The sequence below is a fragment of the Phalacrocorax aristotelis genome, chromosome 2 (genome assembly GCF_949628215.1).
Source record: "Phalacrocorax aristotelis chromosome 2, bGulAri2.1, whole genome shotgun sequence".
NCBI lineage: Eukaryota > Metazoa > Chordata > Aves > Suliformes > Phalacrocoracidae > Phalacrocorax > Phalacrocorax aristotelis.
Genome location: NC_134277.1, coordinates 41064965 through 41081544, shown reverse-complemented (window position 1 = coordinate 41081544; position 16580 = coordinate 41064965). Strand labels below are relative to the sequence as shown.

General features: G+C 38.2%; 1 protein-coding gene across 2 annotated transcripts; it reads right to left on the bottom strand.

Annotated features, from left to right (window-relative positions):
- Positions 1 to 11: 11 nt before the first annotated feature.
- On the bottom strand, positions 12 to 16066 carry RAB5A (RAB5A, member RAS oncogene family). 2 transcript variants are annotated; one of them, XM_075083218.1, is made up of 7 exons: positions 15928 to 16028; positions 11439 to 11548; positions 10372 to 10622; positions 6678 to 6829; positions 5571 to 5693; positions 3787 to 3880; positions 12 to 889 (listed from the first exon to the last, which is right to left on the bottom strand). In XM_075083218.1, exons 3-7 carry the CDS (start codon positions 10532 to 10534, stop codon positions 774 to 776), a joined length of 648 nt encoding a protein of 215 aa, XP_074939319.1. In that variant the 5' UTR covers positions 10535 to 10622; positions 11439 to 11548; positions 15928 to 16028; the 3' UTR covers positions 12 to 773. The 2 variants fall into 2 exon arrangements, with proteins under 2 accessions (XP_074939319.1, XP_074939317.1); XM_075083216.1 differs by lacking the exon at positions 11439 to 11548 and having other exon boundaries at positions 15928 to 16066.
- Between the last annotated feature and the right edge of the window lie 514 nt (positions 16067 to 16580).

The window sequence follows — 16580 nt, the reverse complement described above, 5'->3', positions numbered from 1 at the left end:
AGTCACAGACACCGAGTTTGTTGTGGTTTTACTTGAAGAGCTCTTACAGTTTGTAGAGGGGGGAAAAAAAAGAATCCGAAGCCGTAAAAGTTGAATTTACTGCTCTGTACCCTCTGAACAGATTAGAAATGAAGTTAAACTTGATTTATCACTAATCCCTTTAGATAACTAACTGGGTTGATATAATTTACATACAGTGTACCAACTAAAAGTCCACTTTCCTGCAAGCAAAGGGTTCTTAAAATCATTAATGCAAGTATTATTTGTAATTACATTATTAAACTATGGAATGTATAACTAAACAGTAGATAACTGCAGAAATAACTGGTTGCATCAATACTGTGAATAAGTTTAAGTAATTTTTAGACCCTGTTTCTAAAAAGGTTTTAAAGCACAACTGAGAATTATGAAAAGTCCCAATTCTATTTATTTTAACAGTAATCAGTATTGAGGCTACAGGAACTGGCCAATTAGGTCCACGGAAGGTAGTTCTACACCCCTAATGGTAAGTGATTTTTAAAACCTTTCAACTGAAGGAAGTTTATTCCGCTTCCATCTCTCCTCTACTGCTGAAACATTACAGCCAGTGGTGGATACATGCATGTTAAAATTTTAGGTCAAAAAAACCCCCTCTGTATCATGAACTTGACTATTATCATAAGTCTCTTCACTGTTTGGAAGCTGTACTGGGCCAGGTTAAGCACTCCAATTCCACGGTTATTAACAGTTAGGAAGCAGAAGAATATTCAGAACAGTTTAAAGCAATTGATGTTTTAGTTACTACAACATTGACTCTTGGGTGGTTGTGTGGGTTCAGTAAGATCTACTCCTCTTCCTCTGGCAGAGTTGGCTCCTGCATTCTGTGGTTCATTCTTGGGCAATTTTTTTGCTATAAAATCAACAAGAAATAAGAGTTAAAACTGAGACTGTACTAATATTAAATCACCCGAGTACACAAACAGTCAATACTATTGCTCTATAAGCATATCAATATAATCACTATAACATCTGATTTGATTCAGTACATTGGTAATAAAAGACAACACTTAACTTCTTAATGATTAACTACCTTATCCATGATTTTCAAGAGTGAAATGCATTAGTAACTTGAGCAGTAAAATGTATCTGCACAGGTATGCTATGCCAGTAAATGATGGCTCTTGTGGGAATCCACCTACACAGAACAGGCTTTAAGATTAGCGTGTTAGTGCTAAAAGATACAGAAAGACTGAAAAGGCACAAAACAGACAGAAATAGATCCAACTACTGCCCAGCTATCTAGCCAGAATTAGTATCTGCAGTCAATTGACTGTGATAATTTCTTTGTTGTCCCTATAGCTCCAGGGTACCTCCTCTGTCCTGACATGAAAAATAAGAGTGATAGGTGTTACCCTTCTCAGCAGTAGCTTCTCCTAGCAGTTTTCTGATGGAAAGAAAGCTATATTGTACATAAAAGGACTTCCATAAGGCTGTCTTGCCCATGTTACCAGGACCCAACAACCATCCCTGTTCTACAGTTTGGTTGCATGCTTTGACCCCAAAGCAACTTCTTTATCCAGCTTTTTAAAGAACGACTTTTCCTAACGGGAATGAAATACAAGTATAACAGCCAGAAAACAACCACAGTACATATCAACAAGATGTGCTGTGGTGCTACATAATATCATCTAGGCTCCCTTTCCCACAAAAGGCTGGACCAGATGATCTTTTGAGGTCCCTTCAACTTGGGCTGTTCTACAATTCTGTGACAGAACCCAAGAGTTCACGTGGTACTAAGCCGCTGAGACAGTAGAAAGGGACAAAGCATCAGCAGCAAAATGCCTTCAGAGCACTGTTTTGGATTCTAGGTACATTCTAGAACTGTAAATGAATATGCATTTTTTTAACTATAAGTTCTGAATGAGCTCTAAAGCAGTCAATTTACAAGCAGCTGTAGCTTGCATCCCTCAAGTCTGTCCATGTTCTCATTTGTCATTTTCTCCCATTTTTGAAGATCAAATTTACATATGGTCCTGAGAATTGCATTCATGTTGTGCAAAAGGCCATTCCAAGTTCTGTGCAATACTTATATCCTCATCAAGATTTCCTTTCAGGGTCCATTGCTGGCGAGATCTTATTCTGATGCACTGACAAAGCTGAATTTCACCCATCAATGTGAAAGGATACTCACATGGACAACCAACCTTGCAGACAAAACACTCAGGTACTAATTGGGCATTGTTTTCTCAAATTTACTTTGTATACCTCATTAAAATATGGAGAGGTAAGAATTATTGTTGATATAACAAATTACAGGAAAATCATCATATTTTGGGGATTAATTTTCCTTTTTTTAAAAAAGATGCAAACTGCACCTTTAAACAAATTGATTTTAAAATTTCACAACTGTGTAATTGATCATTTCTGTATCATTAAATAAAGGCCTGTTTATCTTGAACATTTATGAGAAAAAATACAGTTTTCACTCATACAGTTATGTGGGTTCCACCCCCAAGTATTTATAGTTAATATGAAGCAAGTACTTGTTATAAAATGTTGCTATAGTGATAATTTAATTTGCATCTGCTGGAAGTTTGAACCACACCACAAATTACCTTCTGCTTTACTGACTTGGAAAGCAGAAGATAAAAGCTCCTTAGAAACATTCAATTTTGACAGCAATGCTGTTTTTCACAAAAAGAAGCGGGATAGAGAGGTCACTGTAGTGCAAAATATGAAACAGATTTAGTAAGATTATTTGACACTATATATTACTATTCCCCAGTAGCACAGCCACTACTGTGATTAAGTTAATTACTAAATAGGTTGGTAACCAAACTAAAAATGCATGTTTTTTCCTCCACTTTCAAAATTTTGTTAACAATGAAATACAATTTTGTGTCTTCCAATGGAATTCACAAAATTCCTTAGTAATTTATACTTACTACTACAAGTTAGCATCTTTACAGAAATCCCTAAGATTATGTCAAGGCTAAAAATATATTAGTAAATTTACTCTTCACATGAAGAGTCCTTTACTTCTACTTGCACATTGAATTTAAGCACACACTGCCATCTTTGGAACAACTTTTGGATCTCAGATAGCTGCATTTGGCAGTCAAACAAAACTTTAACACAAAAGCATATGTAACAAATATTTTGTTAAGACTAAAATTAATACTTGACTTTTTTTAAAGCAAGTCCATTATCATTCCCCTATTTTGATTTTTTTCCAGCTTCAATTACCACTGTCTCAAAAAGGTAAATCACTCCAGGTTCTGCACCTACCCAAGGCAGTGCAGAATCTGCTGCAAACAACATACTACCAAAAGGCACACATTAATACACTTTCACTTACATTCTTACACCCATTTGATTACAAATGCCAAGTACATCTTACAATTACGAAAAGCTGTGTAAAGCTTTTTATGGTTACCTATACCATGGGAAAGGTTTTTTTTTAATATAACAACTGAAGCTTAATTTTGTTTGCACTTGAGGCAGTACAAGTTTTCATCGTGGAATCAAAATAGGCACACAAAACTTGCTGACAGGATTCAAAAATAACCTATCTTAGCTATTCCAAGTTAATCCAAGTGTTTTGGTGCTTGACAGAAGACTTGTGCAACTGTACTTCAAGTACATTTATCTGACTTCTCAACATCAAAAAGGATCCGAAAGGGCCTAAGGAAACTTCAGTGCCAGAAATAATTTAGTTGAAAAAACAAAGATCTTGGGTTAGGAAGATTGTGATGGTACATATCTCAAAACAATTCCCTTAAATTCTCAGTTTGTTCATAAACTCACCAATTGCCATGAATATTTCATTTACATTCATAGATGTTTTGGCAGATGTCTCCATGAACAATAGGCTGTTGTCATCTGCATAAGCTTGTGCTTCCTGGAAGTTAATCAGAGTGTATTACTTCATCAAAACAAAACATAAAAACCACCAAAACCCCCAAAACAAAAAAATACCATTTTGAAAGAAAGAAAAAGTTTGTTGAAACACTTATGTGACAATGTGTTATTCATCAGCTATGAAGAATTTACAATTCCATCAAGCAGTTAAACATATAGAAATGTGATCTTAAAAATCCTTACTAATTTTAAAAATATCTAGATGGAAAAATCTCAGGGAAAGCTAAATAGTAAATAAAAATATTAAAATGACAATCCTGATCCAGAACACTAGCTGTGAGAGCAAGAATGAATAAGCTCCAGAAAGTGACATCAAATGTCAGAAAGCCTGGGATTACACTGGAAAGAAGCCAGTTTGTGAACTACCTTGAATCTTTCAATTATCAGAACAGTTTCATTATCCTGACAGAAATGCACAATTATAAAACAAACAAGCAGTATTAAATATCTTGCCATGTTATCTCCCTTTTCAGTCTGAATTTTCATCTGAAATACGCTGCTTATAAGAAGTTTCCTATTTTTGCCACTTTTGTTAGCCAATTCAGCTGACTACTTATGATTATGTAACTACTTTTGCATTCAATAGGAAATCTGCAAAAAGCCAAACTGCGGAACATCTACGACGAAAAAAAAATCTACAGTATTCTATATTAATTTAAGTGACATCTGCTAAGATCTATGTAACTATACCTGAAATAACACATTAACACCTAGAAATCTAAACTGTGCTTTGGACTGAGACAGGATCGCAAAGCCTGCAAGGAGCCCGTAAATTCACGTTAACAAAACCACCCTAACGTTTGAAAAATATTAAGATTATAATTGTACAAAAAATAGTATAGGTAGTTCTACTTTGGTAATGAAATTTGGTGAAGTTTGACTGCACACATGTATGAAATTTGTTAAATATCACATTTTTTCACAAAACACAAAGATCATCTGTCACACGTTTATGTTACAATTAACATGGAAATATAAAATTAGAAAACCGAGTTGTTGAACTCTGGCAGAAAAATACCTAACACACTGCAAACCTTCATAGTCCAACACCTATAGTTACAAAAGGATTCTTTACTATACACAGTAGTATCTCACAGTGACACCAAATACAGATTAAAACTGTAAGAGAATTAATGACTAAAAAATATGATCTTAATTCAAATTCAAACAACCATGTATGGACCAGAATCACCTGCAGCAAGTTTTACTTGCTTTGGAAGCTATTTTCTGATTACTTGGTTAACTTTCTGGAAGATAAAATGTGCTTTATATCATACAATAATCAAAATTCTCCTGCTGACAAGTCAGAGAGAATGGTTTGCACTGAGAGTTACTGCTGTCTCACCCATTGAAACTCTAGTTACCAGTAATTTCGGGTAGAAGACAGGAAGAGGTCACATCAAAGAACAGAAATTCAATTAGCCTTAAAGATATGCAAATAAATTAGTTACTCCTCAAATTTAATTAATCAAAAAAGTCTATTGCTACATATCACTTGTACAGAAATAGATTTTTCAGTAGCATGTATAATTTAATTAGTCTCAGTTGACGTTTATATTTAACAGCATGACCTCTATAACAACTAGCTAGGCTATGCATAAAGGCTCCTCGGAGGTTTACTTTCTACTCCAACAAAATGCTATTTCTATAAACAGAATTCACATACATACCTGGAAATCCACAGCTCTTTTGTTAGCTAGATCAGCTTTGTTTCCTGCTAAAGCTATTACAATGTTAGGACTTGCTTGTCGCTGAAGTTCTTTGACCCAATTTTTCGCTCTGGCAAAGGACTCCTGTTAATGATTGCAAAATGATGCAACTGAGCTTTACAATCCTTTTGTACTCACCTATTATCACATATTATCCCAATGTCTGTTATCTATACTTCAAGCAAAAGGCCAATGCAAGGCTGCTATCTTTGTCCATCGGTACACTCGTACCAACTTGACAATTGAGCTTTTAAAATGAAACATTTCTACCTTAGTTCTCAAATGTGCTTAGTTGGGATAATGCTGAAAAAGTACGTAAAGATAGGAAGATCTATTTTATATAGACAGGGAAAGGAAAGCAGCAGTTAAAAGGAAATGGGAATTTTAATTTCTCCTCTAGGAGAATCAAGTTTATGAACAGCTATATCGAAAGGGTCTCAAAACACTTTCTAATTACTGCAGACTGTTCATTATGGTACAGGGTTTCTGGGTTTTTTTTTTTTGAGGGTTTTGGTTTTTAAGTCTCATTTTACCAAAAACTAGTGAAGCTCATCTCACCTACATTCAAATAAAAAGAAAACAAATACCCTTATGTTGTGGTCTCAATGGCTTTTGCTACCTTTCCTTACCTGTAACTTGCAATAATACAGTACCAAAATAATATCTTTCACTATCAGAAACAAACTGTCACCAGCAATGTAGTGAGAGCAACAGCTTAATTCTGGTGAAATGATTTAAAGGTGGGTTTGAAACACTTCTGCAATGGAATTTGCTTTCTTTCTCTTTGTTTTAATACAATAAAAAAAACCCTAGGAATTATCTTTTGGCAAGTTTACAGACAATTTAACATTTCACAGTCCAGTATGAAATGTGCAATCTGATCTAGTGAAAGATGTCCCTGCCCATGGCAGGGGGGTTGGACTAGATGACCTTTAAAGGTCCCTTCCAACCCAAACCATTCTATGAAATGATGAATTGATTCACACAAGTCAGTGAGAAAAAAGGCAAGATCGATGCAAGACTGGTAACTTCCAAATCCCCCTTGTGCCTCCCTAATACAGTACATACCTCATTTGTAATGTCGTATACCACTATAGCTGCTTGTGCTCCTCTGTAGTACATGGGTGCTAAACTGTGGTACCGCTCTTGCCCAGCTGTATCCCAAATTTCAAATTTTACCGTTGTATCATCGAGACATACAGTCTGCGTTAGAAAAGCAGCTACAAAAAAGATAGATGTGCTGAAACCAGAAGTCTGCTTGTATGTCTATATTCATACAAAATTACATTCACAGAGATGCAAATACGATTTCCTTAAACAATTCAAGCCTATTATCAAAATATAGCAGGTTTGAAACAAGCATTAGCTGATAAACTAACTCTGATCAACACAGAATGGTTATTTACCCAACCAGTCATAAGAATTCCCCTTTTTCTTCTAATAGTGAACCTGAGTAACCACAAGCCTTCTCTTAAGCCTTCTAGACACATTTCATTCTGCTTCAACAGACAATACAGAGTACCAGTAAGAGCATCCCATCACACTATAATCCAACAGTTCAGATATTTGAAGTTCTACACATTTACATTACTTGAATAGTATCTTAAAGCCTTGATTTTCAGCTCCTGATAACTCCACCTTAGCCAATGGATATAGAAAAAAGTTCTTGTTCTTAAAGCAATCACATTTTTGACTTTGCAAGCGATCTCAAGAACTAATTTCAGCATAATTTTGACAGCCTGGACTTTCATGGAAACTTGCATTGGAAACTTGCATCCATTGCCACTACAGCTGAATGCGTTACCATAAATAATGGTCTTTTAATTACAGAAAACAGTAAGTAACATATTCCAAGTCTTCACACAGTTACTCTTAGTAAAAGTTTTTCCGTTCAGATTAAGGTACCTGAATTTTGGGGTGGGGGAGAGGGAGGGGAACGGAACACTGAAGACCAATATTTCCTTCCACTGAGTTCTTGTAACCCTTTGAGTTTTAACTAAGCCATCTGTTCTACCTTAGCTTTTGAAGTTTAAAAATAAGCACACAACTATTATAGTAGTCTGACAAGCTGTCTTCATTACCTGCTTTATAGTCACGTTGTTTGGCCATTTATAGTACATACACAGCAGAAAATGCAACAATTCCAAGAATTTAGATGAAAGTTTGAACAATCCAGAATAAATGCTTGGAGCTGTTTTTCCAGTCACGACATTTAGTGAAATACTGTGGACTGGCTTGCCCTTGCTCCCTCCATAAACAACAACAAAAAAGTAAGACCTGCTTTATGAAATGTTAAGGGAAGCCCCCTACTTGGCTGAACTGGGGATTCTCATCACTAAGCATACTAACAGATTGTGCCCAATTTAAATCAAATGTCTGAAGAGGCACTGGCCCATAACCCTTGCACACCTGGGATTTTACCCTGTTCCACATACTCCAAGGCATCACAGCCTATGAATCATTCCAAAACTGCTGCAACTTTCAACTTCTTATAGTAAACCAAAAGCAAGTCAATCTTGCTTTATAAAGGACACTGCAACTACCATACAGAAGCTGAGTAGTTAAGTGGTTAGGTATTCCTGCTTCAGGGGTATTAGCATCCACCACAGATGAGCAGGCAGGTTGGAGAAGGTAAAAGCTTTGATGTTCCAATGTTAAATCATCATAAACCTCTCTGAATGCTAAATATACAAGCACTGGTAAGACAAGCTCCTCTTGGTAGCTCCCTCAGCTGCCCAGAACCAAAATAAAGAGAAAAAACCCATATACCCTGCATCAGACTAAGAGGCTTCCTCCTCAGAACCAGCTCAGTATTCTATTTCTCCAAGGCAGAGGCAAGATGTTAAACAAGTGGAATTTGAAGTTCTTACAAACATTATTCTCTCAACAGAAGAATGTACCTACACTCCATAGATGGAGGTATATACTCAGGAAGATAATTAAAGCAAGGATTTTATTCTATGACATCCTCTCGGTTTTGTTGAAAGGAACACCACTTAATTTCTGCAAACACTGTAACTTTCTTGTTTCTTGCAAGACCATAGTAAATTAACAATTAATCAGCTGTGTTAATTATCTGAAAGCCTATCATCCTTAACAGCCATACTTTTGTCTTAAGCAACTAACAGGCATTGCTACATTAGCCTGAAGTGGCAAAGTCTAGTTATCAAACACACCACCACCATCCAACATGTCTGCCTTCAAATGCACTCTCTTTCAGATGTTTTTATTCAGATTGACAATGCACATAAACCTCTCTTTGTTAAAAGGCCCCTCTGTGTACAAAGGAAATTATGCCTTAGGCAACTACAAGCTACAGAGTTAGACAGTTTTCTCTACAGAAAACCTTTTCTGAATTCCAACATTGCTATATTTAATATCTCTCAGGTATATTATATGGTGTTTCCTTGTTTCTATTTTATACAGAAGTGGCACAAATTAATACAGAGATTACACTAAAATCTATATATCTGAACTTGAACTTAAGCTCTTGGTCAACCTTTATATAGATTTTGGACAGTGTAACAGGGTTTGGGTTATCTCTAGTTCTACCCAGACACTAAAACAAGAAAAAAAAAAAAGGAGGTTAAACAAACTGGAGATGGCTGAAATTGTACAATGAATTTCACTTAATTTTGAAGTGTGTTTTAACTAAAAAACCCACATTGATATAGGGAAGTTAATTCGCTACAGATCTTTGAGAATGCTCCCCATATTACCAAACAGCTGTATAAGATAATACAGAAAACTTTCTCACTCTTACCCTAAAACCACTACAAAATGAACAAAGCCAAAAGTGAGCATTGTTAAGACTGCTGGAGGAGAAAAAAGTGGTTCTCCATTTAAGCTGACAGATACACAAAATAAATACACATAACAGCTAGAAATAGGGTAAAAAAATGATACAATGCCATTCAGCTTGTATTTATTTTTTGTAAGCTTTGTCGATTTTTTTTTTTTACATTTCAACAACTGTCATGTGTAAAGACACATACAGACCACTGAAAGGGCTTCACATAAATATTACAATGAAACAGTAATTCATGCAGCAACAGGGGCTACTAAAGAATATTTATCAGTCCACAAAATCCATTTTGTTTAAGTCTGTATGTAGTTTTAGGATAACTTTAAATTTATCCACGGAGGAACACAGCTCAAAGTACAAACAACTTCAACACACAATACAACAGAAGTAGTCTGCCGGGGGGGTAGGGTGTGGGATAAAATCTATTCACAATTAAACAGATTTTTTTCCTTTTTAATTCTAGTAGCCAGCACCTGTTTTTTTTTTTAAGTCACAAAATCTTAAACCAGAACATTAAATTCTGTGATTACTAACAAAGAAAGGTATATCCAGAAATTTAGCAAGTTCTCCCAAATCAAGAGAAAAGCCATCATGCATGAATGACAACACAACCTTTCTGGAAGATGCATCACTTAGTTTTCACAGAAGCTAAGTTCTTAATTCTCATTAAGTCGTTATTTCATGCATTAAGCATACAGCACAATTAAAATAGCCACACATCCACCCACAAACACAATGTAACATCAAGCCCATTTTTCAAAACTATTCAGTTCAAGCACACATTTGCTTTCTCCACTTGACTAGTATGTTACAGCTTGAAGCTTAGAAAGTTATAGTGCTCAGATTTGATCCTTGCTGTCAATGACCCATTCTAGAAGTGCCATTACATTCAAGGTTGTCAAGGGCAAAGACAATATAAACTCAATGTGAAACAAATGAACAGGATAACTTTCTCACCTCCAATTGTACTTTCTTGAAACTCATGAAACTGTCCTTTTACAAAACGAAGCACCAAACTTGATTTGCCAACTGCAGACTCTCCTAAAAGTACTAGTTTGAACTGGCAAATTTTATTTCCAGCATTTGGCCCATTGGGTCTTGTTGCTCCTCGATTAGCCATGCCCAAATTAGACAGAAGTCCTTTGTTTCAAGCTCTTGAAAGCAAGTTCCAGGATTCAGATCTCAGTGGTGCTTCTGCCAGTAAAAACCTGTTTATGAGAAGACAGTGGGTGGTATTAGATTTACAAACCAAGTCAGAATAATCTAATTCACTAATGCAATGTGGATTACATACAACTTGCCCTAATATTTACCAAAGTCAGTAGCCCAGATTACAGCTGCCATGGCTGTTGTCAACTATAGACAAAATCTGTTACAAATGAATGTTATCTTCTTCAATAGCTAGTCTTCCCATTAAAGCTTCAAATCAGCACATTAAAATCCAATTGTTTCTTCTTGCAAGACTTCAGTCTCATTTCTTAATGTATCAAGATTGAAGTATAACACAACAGATTCAGACTTTCACATTATTGGTAAAATACTATTTTTTCCACAATTTTGCTATTGCTAAGCAATATTCTGAAGTCAGCACCACTAATGGATGCTAAAAAATTGAGCAAATCAGGAAAACTCAATCGCCACATCAAGTTCTTTGCAAGTATACTTCATCAATTCACTTCTATCCCATATATTGAATGTAATTTCCTTAGAAGTACAGAAGTCTTGACTGACAAATGATTAATACCTTCTCTAGTTATCAACTGTACTTTGAGAAGCAAAAATACAAAAGCCTTCCATATGTAGGAAAATGGATTGTCTTGACCAGTAAGAATTCCACATCACTTTGTGCAAGCCACCAGAGAACTAGCATATGATGATAAATTGCTAACTCCAGTATTAACACATGTCCTAGCAGATCAATATTCACAACACAGATCTTTGTTAAGGACAAGTGTGAACAGTGCATTCCTTAGTCTACTTAGCCTTCTTTCTAACTCCCTAAAAAAAAAAAAGGTGACACTTACTTATATGGACAGGGAAGCCTTAGGCTCTGCTGGTATCACTTCTGAGCCTAAGATTTACGCTTTTATACACTTAGCAGTAGAGATTAAATCTTTCATACAGCAGTGCCTACCTGCAGAAAGAGTGGTATAATAATTCGCTTGCAACACAAGTCCTAAAGAATCTTTTCTGGAAAATGCTTCTAGCACTCTAGCAGGACCCCATCCTCCACTAAGATACTCTCTTACAAACTAATTTCCATGCAATAAACGAGACAGAAACCTTAGCATTATTTATTCACTAACATAACAGTTGAAAACCTGGCATTTTATTTCTCACTGTAAACAGAACCTGAATATAGGTCTTAGAAAAAAATATTTTCAACATCTTAAAGACATTCCTGTTTGCTCATGCCGCTCCTTTTCCCATACCTCTCAAAATAGTTTAGCTTCCTCCAGGTAAGATATTCCAATCCTGTATTCATCCCTGGCTGTCCTGAGTTTGTGTCCTGTTTGAGTTTGTGTCCTGTTTGACTATTGTGATACCCTTAAATCAACAGGGTTTTTTTTTTTATTTCAGCTGTACAACACAATCTAATATCAAATTGTAGATATAGGTTCTTACAAACATGTGAAAGTGCACCACAGTGAAATAATGTCTCTATGAAGCAGAAAAGCCCCTGCATATCCCACCACCATTATTAAGTGCCATGATAGTTACATACTAAAATTATTGCTCATTAATTTCTAAAATATTCAACCAAAATGAGTACAGGAATGGATCAAGTTATTTTTAAAATACCAGACCTTTCATCCTTACAGCGTAAAACAATTCACACATAGTTGCTGTGTTGGTTCTCAGGCAAGACACTTCCCCCCCGCCCCAACATGTGCTGCTGAAATACCCTTCAGAAGTTGTGGGGCAATTTGGATAAATATGGATCAGTGACAACAGTTAATCTTTCCCTAATTACACTACAAAAGAGAAAGCAGCAAGGCATAGCCAAAATGTAGGTAGCTCAGAATACTGTTAGACATTTGTTTATCTTTTCCTTTGCAAAAGTAATTAAGACAATTAAGTTATTTCTGTTTTAAAATTAAACACATCTGTTTGCTTTAGCATTCTAGTGTGTTTGGATAACCATGAAATAATTAAAAACTCTTTAATCTTAATTCATCCCATGTTTCTCTAGACTCTGCAGCAATAATAAAGACATATGGACTACATCCAATGACCATGTGAGTTAGTACTCTTTGGAGCAAGTGACTTCTAGATGACATACAGCAAGGAAGTCAACCACTACACTGGTTACTTGCTGTGACTACTTTTTTGCATACCATTTCCCATACTGAGAGCAAAAGGAGGTATGACAGAAAACCAGGCAAGACTGATTTAACTCACATAATATCCATTTGTTTCAACTGGCCAATTACAGGTTTTAGTTATTCAGATTTATTTCACTTACCAAACACTAATTACTACCCCTTGCAAATCTCCTTCAGAACCCAAAGCTGAAACAAGTTGTCTAGAAAAATACCTAATTCAATTTTTATAGATGCCCAAACTACAGAAGCTGTAGTTAGAGAACTTCAAAGTTTACACTTAGACACTAAGATACCATGTACAAAAATAACTACTTGTCAAGCTGAGAGAGATCACAGTACCTGAGAGAAAGGCCATCAAGTCCCAGAAACGTACTGCAAACTTAATTCATTCAATAGTCACATAAATACCTTAATAATAAAACCTACTACAGTCATGCCACCCACTTTGTAACAGCTCAGGATAAAAAAAAAATGCAAGACTGAAAACCTGATAGGGCACATCCAGCTGATTTTGACATATTTTAAAAAGTCACTAACACCTTCTATAAGTGTATATGGAAATCACCATCTTCTGAAGTTTCAGGTGATATTGAAACTGTTCATTAAGCTCACAACATGGCAACATACAAACACAAGAAATGAGGCAAAGATTTACTTAACCTGAAGAGAAGCAGTACTACAGTTTGACATAGCCATTACAGAATGGTTTAGGCCTATTCTTTTCACATTTGTGTGGTGAAAATTTTCAGGAAAAGACCCATTAACATCCCTCCCTCACCCCTTTTTCATTTGCCAAGCAAACTTTGCAGTCAAAGCGTTTGGAACATGTGAAATAAGAAAACCTGATAAGACGTATTGATTCCTCTATGCAAAAGCAAGTACACAACTGTTTGACTTGAACCAAGCTCTTAAACAGATACGTATGGAAGTTATGTAAGGGAATTATATAAAAATCCACTGAAGAAAATACTATTAAAGTTTCTTAAATGGATGGCTTCATATAGGCAGAAATGAGGAAGATTTTCTTACTTTTATGAAGCTTAATGTGAGAACTCCATCATATATTAAATAGCAAGGCCCATTTTACAGTTGTGGGCACTGCAAATATGTAGGTCCTTCTGGTAAGTAGCAACTTTCACTCTTCTTCTGCATATTCCCCAAAGGCACAGCAGCTCCATGCTGAAGTGCCAGAACAACAAAGTTTGGAGCGTATTATCAGGAAAGTACTCCAAGTACTTTACCAGATGCTGGGTATTCTCATCACTCTAGAAGCAAAATTTACATGCTGCTAGATAGTCTTTGTTAATGAGTTTTACTTATGAGTCATAAGTATTTTAATAGATCACCACACATTTTATTAGTTTGAGCCTGTGTACATAGTACCAACAGTTCTAGCCAATACCTACAAACTCACAATTTAATGGCATAATTCACAGTCATGTGAGCGTTCAGACCAGTGCCTATTTTAAACTGCAAGAAAGCTAATACAGAAGTATCAAAATAACACCATCGACAAAAGCCAGCCTACTGACGGGATTAAGACAGCTAACGCTATTCCTACAATGAATGTAATTAAGTACATTATCAAATACAAAAACCACAACAAAAATTCACGATAAATTTAAAACTGGAACATTCCACCACTTTTATGTTTCAGAGCAAATGACACTTTCTTACTATGAACACACTTATTCCTGTAGTAATTTCTAATAAACTTTTTCATACTTCATCAACAGGGACAGCTCATACAATGCTGAGGTTGCAACCATTACCTACTTTGAATTTGTTCACACTGGACTATCTTGAATGTTTTAAAAAGCAGTATCTAAAAAAGCCCACTCCTACTAACCAAGTTTTTTTGTTATTCCCTTCCAGGTTTGGCAGAAGTAGCGTGGCATCTTACTGCAGCATTCCAGCCAGCGATACGTATAACTATCAAAATGCTTGTCACACATAAGCCAGTTTATATTGAAACATAATGAGACACTAAGTTAAACAAGTGAATCAAGATAGTCACTGAAAAAAAAATAGCCTTCCAATTAAAGATAATAACCATCTCATAAGCTCACATGAATGATGCATAGTGCCAAATGCTTTCAGATAAACTGGTTTATCATACAGGAAATATAAGTTATGATGACTGTGCCATCATTGTCTCCAGCCACCTCACTTCAGCCAACATCTACCTTTGTAGATGTCATAACATTTGTTATGACAGAATAACAATACACACACACAATGTAGCCTGCCTGCAACTCCGAAAAGTCACTACCAAATTGGAAAAAACCAAAGATGCCATGCTTTCTAGTTGGTCTGAACCTTACATGGAAGAAGCTGATTAATTTCAGTTGCTTAATTAGCCTTTCAGCCTCTTTTTCCATCCCCAGGCCTTGAAACAGGCATAGGATAGAAAGAAAAAAGTCACTGAAAATGCTGAGAGAATAGCCTTTCACGGTCCTACTGTTTGGAACATTTTGATAGTTCTTAAACAATTCAGCTCTCCTCTAAAACATAAGAGGGCACAGATTTGCTCTTCCACCAGACTCTAGCTTTACGTCTAGTTCGGTCTTGTGCAGAGCATACCCCGTACACTAGGCCAATCGTGATTCCCCGGACGGCGACTCGTTGTCTAATTATTTTACCTCCCACCTCGTTCACCGTCCCTCCACCAGCTGCAAGCGAAAGGGAAATCAAGGGACCCATCATCCAACCCACCCCTCCGTATCTCACAGACAGCTCGAAGGGACCAGCCCTGCCCTTGTAGCTGGACCCAAAGATAACTCATGGCAGGAGACCCGGGGCACAGGGAAGGATCCCAGCCCTGCCCTCCCCTCCCTTCTCCTCCCCTCCCCGCCGCGGCCCCGGGCCCAGCCCCTCCAACCCCCGCCGCCGCCAGCACCTCCCCTCCCCCGCGGCTCCCTTCCAGGCACAGGAATAAGGGGAAGTGGGAAAATCAGGGGCGCCATTTTGAGACGGGAAGGCAGAGACCGGCCTCTCCTCCCCGCGGGCCAGGCTGCCCACCTCGGCAGCCCGCACGGCGGCCCGGTGCTCCCGCATGGCCCGGCGGCGTTGCTCGGGAGGAGGCGGCGGGCGGCAGCGGCCCGGACAACCGCCGCCCCCTCCGCCCCTCCTCGCCGCCGCCGGGGCCCCCCGCCGGGTCGCCCTCACCCCGCCACCGCCATCTCACCTGGCTGGGCGGCGGCGGCGGCGGCCGCGCGCGGGGGAGGGGGAGCCGGGACAGCCGGGCAGCGGCGCAGAGACGTCTGTCTGTCTGTCCGTCCGTCTGTCCGTCCGTCTGAGCTGGCGGGTGAGCCGGTGCAGGGCAGGCGGGCGGGTGGAGGAGGGGGAAGAGGGAAGGCGGCTCCTGAGCGGGGCGCGGGAGAGGGGTGGGGGCGAGGGGCGGGGGCGCAGCCGTGCCTCACCCAGCCCGCCGCCGACTTCCGCCGCCGCCTCGGCCCGACCAAAACACACACGCACGCACGCACACGTACTTCCGCCGCCGCCGCCACGTCACGGCCCCGCCTGACATGCGCTTCCGGTTCGTCCGCCTGTCACGTGACCCCACTTCTTTCCCTCCTTTTCCCCCCTCTTCCTCCGTTTGTTTCCTCTTCCTTTCCCTTCCTCCCCCCTCCTCTGCCCGGCCGTTACCATGGCAACGCGCGGGGGGGGCTGGTGCCCCTTCCGTACCCTCCCCCCCCCGTGTCTATAACTGAGGAGGAATTGTGAAAAATATGATAATTTAGGGATGGCCTTTAAGAATAGTTAAAAGACTGGAAAACTTGCCTCACCGTGGAAGACGCGAAGACCTGCTGACCTTGTAAGAGAGAAGGGTAAGGATCA